Here is a 5,627-nt window from a genome sequence, read left to right on the forward strand (position 1 = left end):
GCGGCTACACGAAGTGATTTGAACAGTGTGATCTTGTCAAGGCAGAGAGAGTAGACCAATGGAACACACAAGCCCTCATCGTATTCCACACCGGGTCACTTTATGAAGCTCTGTTAAAAACCAAAATTCAATGAAATAAATCTGAAGATCTAATTGGCTTTATTGAATGATTCATGGATCAGGCAACATCCTATCTAGCAAGTAAAAAGGAATTCCAAGGAGCTGGACAAAAGGAAAGGTTCTGATATGCAGAAGAGAGTGGGGCAAAGAAGTTCAAAGAGTGGATTATTTCAGGCAAGACCACTTTCCCTTAGGGGAAGGCAGGAGTCTTGGCTAGTCCTAACCAAGAAATTCCAGGTTGACTGGTTAAAGCTTACATCCCTGGGAGGGGCTGAAATTGCAATGAAGTCTTTGTTTGCTGACATGGGGCTTAGCACAAGTGACTCCATTTGAATTTGTTTCTTCTTATTTTTTTAAAGATCTCCAAGGAGCAGGGTGCCCAGAACTACAACCTCTGAGCCAAGGGGAACCTTGAGGCAACAGAGGAAGGACAGAGTTCAGCCCATAACGGGTGAGAAGTCTGACAGAGAAGAGTTCCAGAGCTTTTGTCAAGATCTCAGCATGTACAGACCGGGAGAAGGAATGCTGGCGTAAACATGGGTGAGGTTCTGCAGAACCAGCAGAGGGGAAGTTGAGGCTGCAGGGATCAAGTACAGATACCAGGCTGCAGTCACTGAAGCAGGAAGCTGTGGACTTTTTGCAGATTCAGAATTTGCTGATGTCACATTTGGAGTCGTTCCAGCCATCACCCCTGAGCTCCGCACGATCTTCCTCCCCACTGCTGTGGAGCTCTCCTTTGTTCCAGTACTTCATGAAGCTGCAAAGGCAGCCCAGACCATGAGCCTCTGTCCCACTGTGTTAACTGTGGTTCTAGCTTCTGTTAATCTGTTGTTTTCACATCTGCCCTGTATGCATGTGTCAGGCACGCCTCGTTCTGGACAGCCTGATGGCATGCCTGAGTCACTTGACCTTGGCCTCCTGCCCCCACGATTTTAGCAGGAGTCCTCCTATCCGGGATATGCTTTTCAAATACAAAGTGATCAATCCAGAGCCCACACCCCCAAACACCACAGTTATCAGGCTCTCACCCTCCAGGTCACTATTCTCCTGCCCCAATCACCCCAAGGCAGATAACCAGACACCCAGGGCCAGCCCCTATGCCCCAGAGCCCACTGAAATTTTCTAAACTAGCCAGTCCTAAGCCTGCTTACCCGCGTTGCCCACTCCTGCCTGTGAAAACCACAATACAGGCTCTTGCCCACAGTTCCTCCTCTCCCTCTGCCTCCTGACCGAACCTGGTGCTTCCCTGTGCAGCCCCCCTACAATAGGTTTCTCTTGGAACCTATGACTATGACAAACTGTCTTTTCAATGGCAATCTGATCTGTGGGCCTCGGATATTCTGCTGACATACACTATATTTTAAAACACCCACCCAGGCTGCAAGCTCCTCCTGCAGCTCTGATGGTGGAATTGGGGGCACTTGCCATCCTATAGAGACATGAGTATGATTTTTCAACTCAGTGAAAATCTCAGACTGTTAAGTCTGGGGATCAGGAAGTGGGAGAAGATCCTCATGTCAGGGTTCACTCCCACTTGATAGAGGGACCCATTTCTGAGACTTACCTGAGCAGCTGGGGTGAATTGTCCAGCCAGTGCCACGTGCCTTTGTGTTTCAGGTCTGAGAGCCCCATCCAGGTGAGGCAGTTACCCTTGGAAGTCTGCAGCTGCAGGAAGTCCTGGTGGATGAAGAGAAGTCAGGAAGGAGCTTGTCCCTCCACTTTCCAGATTCAGCATCTCTTTAATTTCTTGCCAGGTAGTTCATCTTTTAGTCTGACCTTCAGCTTTTGAGTTTGCCAGATCCTGAGCCCCCGCCTGTGCTCAGGATGTCTGAGTTTTCTCACATCTGTATCCTATGAGCACACCTGTTCTGACTTGCAGACATATGTGCACACCTGGTCTCTCATCACACACATTTAGTAATAAGACATGGTTGTGGGTTTCACATGTGCTAAGTATGTCCACACGAATTTACTCATGCCTGGGTTTAATGTGCTGGAAACGGTTCGTGAGAGCTGATCATGTACATCTCTTTTCAGCTTCTCACTGAGTGACATCATGTCGATAGCTTGAAATCAACCATGGTGGGAGAATTTACACCAGGGAAATGGGCAAACACTAAATTCGCAAAAGCCAGAAATCAGGACATTCCCTCCACCCCGACTCAGAGAGCTAGTTGTTAAACACTTGCCAGCACACTACTGGGGTTTATTTACATGTTATGCGTTCCCCAAAACATTCACACATGTTTAGAGATTGTTTATATCTCCTTGCAAAGTTCCCGGGACCCCCTCATTGATACCCTTCTCCTCCCCGCCTTTCCACATGGAGTAATCAGCCTCTCTCCCAGAACATCCACTTTCCGTCTTGTCCCCAGCTGGCCCGTGGTCAAAAGCACACTTCAGGCCAGGTCAGGATCCCCCGATAAGACTAATGTACCTGCTCCTCGGCACTTTTGATCACCACAAGTTGGACGCCCGCTTCCTTGCTGGCAGCAGCAGAGTCGTGCCAGTTCTGCTGGGAAATGAAGAAGAAGTAACAATGTCCTAGGAAGAAGGTCCACTCCCAAGGACAGGAGCAGCACAGGGGGACTGTTGGAGAAGGCAGGTCCAGAGGCCTCGATCCCTGTACCTGCCCACTCTAATCTCTTGAGAGTCGAAGTCCCCCCTTGACTCCGCACCCTACATGGACCATTCATTCCCTGTCCGCTTCCTGAGACCCCCCGCCTCAGCCCCTGGAGAATGCAGAAGTCCTGACCCTCATCTCTTCCACACTGGAAGGAATAAGAACTTTATAGCTCAGAACAGGAGCTTGGATTGATTTAGTGCCTGCTGTGCGTCTGGCCCCCTGGGAACACCAAGTCCTCTTTTTTCTTATTTCAGAGGAGGAAACTGAGGACCAGAGAGGAGGACTGACACAAGCAGAGTCACACCACATGGACAAGGGTCTAGGCCCTAAGATCCCAGTGTCTGGTCACTCACTTAGCCTTCAGCTAGGTCAGCTCCTGGTAGATCTCCTACTTCAAGTACTCCGGCCCCTGGGGTCTGGGGATCTTGAAGACTGTGCCAAGAAAAAAAGAAACTACGATTATTAAACACCTACTGTGTATTGTGCCCTACACTGGGCTTTCTGGACCCTTCTGAGAGTCAAGGTCTTTGTTAATCCCATTTGAAGAAGGGAAAATTTGACATCCAGAGAAGGCCACATCAGGAGGTCTGCTATAGTCAGCACTCTTCCCTCTGGCCTTCTCCCCCTCCGACCCTGCACCAGAGGTGGGAGAAGCTATAGGAGAGGCCACTAGGCAGCTGACCAGAGAAACCCAGAGGGACCCGAGTCCTGGCTTTTAACCCCTAGCCTATGTCTGCAGCCAAAGGGCCCAAGCTTGGGAGGCCCTGACCCTCAGGGCCTGCCCCTGACCTTGGAAAGGCTACCAGGAGTCCAATGAAGAGTGTGAGGGGTACGGGGTGGAATGGCCCTGTCCTGAGAAAGAGAAGAACAGGTGGTTCCAGCACACTTGGGTGCCAGCCTCAGCCTGCTCCATGGACAACCTGTCTCCCATCCTCTAAATCCCCCCACCTCCACCTCCCAGGACCCAGAGGCCCAGGCCCTCAGCCCTTACCCCCCAAGGACTCAGTAGTCCAGGCTCCCCACTTCCATTTTTCCAGGACTCAGGCCTCCAGGATCCCCAGACCCTACCTCCTCAGGACCCAGGAATCTGGTGGTAGTTGTCGTCCCCTGCTCCCTGTCCCCTAATCTTGTTGCACCTGAAAAGGTCCTGAAGCTATGAATCTGTCAGAAACTAAAGGCTTTCGGGGGAGTCTGATGCCACTGGTTATCGGCTCTTCCTCCTGTGAATGGGCAGAACATGACTCATAACCTGGACAAGCTGAGACCAGAGCTAGCCATCCCCTCGCCCACCTCCCCAAGATCCCAGAGTCCCCACCTGGCCTCATCCAGGGTGCCCAACTGCTGTGCCATCAGTTTCTTGGGGTCACGCATGTCCACCCCTGTCTTCAGATGCCTCATCCAGGATCTTGGGGACCACAGCTTTTATTTCCTGCCCTGGGGTGCTCACTCTCTGTGTTACCCTGGGTCCTTGCAACACCCCCTGGATGGAAATCAAGATAGATCCCCAGACACCAATGCAGACAAAGAGAAGGTTTTATTGAACTTTGTACAAGGAAACCAACACCGTGAGAAGGAAAAAATGGGTTCTTCCCCCAGGGAAGCTGGGGCATTGGCTTTAAAGAGTTCAGGAGCGGAGTTGGAGGGAGCTGTATCTAGGCAGGTACAGGTGGAGTTTTCTTGGAGCCCGTGCTGTTCGACTACACACTTCTTCGTGCTTGCCTGTCTCATTAGCATGTTAAATCCTCACCCCCAGGTGTGATTCTTAGCATTACAATGAAGAAAAGATTACACAGGGGCACTTTTAAGCCAAAAGGAAAGTCCCTCGGCCCTTTGTAAGCAGGTCCTTGCCTTAACGTTGATTAGTCTCCCTAGGGCAGGTGTCCTTGGGGAACTTATCTAAGTATTAGCATCTGGCTCCCATTTGCTCGGCCCAACTGACTGGGCAGCAGGAAGTTGCCTGTCTTACCTATACCTACTTTTACTCGGGAACAGAAATAGGAAACTGGGCACTGACATGGGCAAAGGCTAGAAGGAGGGAGGGGGCCTCTGATACGAGATGGTCTAGACCTTCCAGGAATGCCAGGGCAGTGCCGCCAGGTCTGGGGTGAGGTCGACAGCTTGGTCATGGCACAGCTGGCTTGGGATCTTTCTGATGAACTCTCATGACATGGGAAGTAAAACTAATTTATTATGCCTCCTCCACATAGGGCAGGGTGGGCAGGTGGTGCCTCCGATCTTCCTTGAACCACTGTCCCCTCTGACCTCTGGGCCCTGCTGCTTGGGCTTGCTGATGTCCACATTTATGGTGATTTCTGCTGACTTTGAGAATAGCAGCTGAATCGGAATTACTTATGTTTATTTAATGCGTACTATAGTGGGGCACTTTTCTAACTACTTTATATATGAATTCATTTACTCTTCCCACCCTGGGGATAGATAATACACCCACCATTTTACAGATAGCGGAAACGAAGCACAGATAAGTTAGGCTTCGGGGCCAAGGTCACACAGTTGGGTAAATACTGGAGATGGGATTTGAACCCAGACGGTCTACCTCCACAGTCTACACTGTTATCCAAAAAGTATAAATAATAACAAAGAGGAAACAGAAAGTTCATAGATTTATTCACAATAGTCTCAAACTGGAAAAATCCAAGTGACCACCAGCAGGTGACTAAAAAATAATTGTGTCATATTCATACAGTGGAACACTATATAACAATGAAAAGCAAACAATAGACACATGCAACAACATGGATCTCACATGAGCAAAAGAATCAGACATAAAGAGCATACACTGTAAGATTTGATTTTATATGAATTTCAAGAACGGGAAGAACTAAAGTTTGATGGAAATTCAGAATTGGGGTTAACTGGAAGG

General features: G+C 49.6%; 1 protein-coding gene across 1 annotated transcript; it reads right to left on the minus strand.

Annotated features, from left to right (window-relative positions):
- Positions 1-608: 608 nt before the first annotated feature.
- Positions 609-4,117, minus strand: CD209 (CD209 molecule). Its single transcript, XM_023524921.1, is given in 7 exon segments — positions 609-668; positions 721-877; positions 1,685-1,797; positions 2,558-2,709; positions 3,883-3,933; positions 3,936-3,966; positions 4,037-4,117. Coding segments are annotated over 7 exon segments (645 nt in total).
- Between the last annotated feature and the right edge of the window lie 1,510 nt (positions 4,118-5,627).

The sequence above is a fragment of the Pteropus vampyrus genome, unplaced genomic scaffold (assembly GCF_000151845.1).
Source record: "Pteropus vampyrus isolate Shadow unplaced genomic scaffold, Pvam_2.0 Scaffold510, whole genome shotgun sequence".
NCBI lineage: Eukaryota > Metazoa > Chordata > Mammalia > Chiroptera > Pteropodidae > Pteropus > Pteropus vampyrus.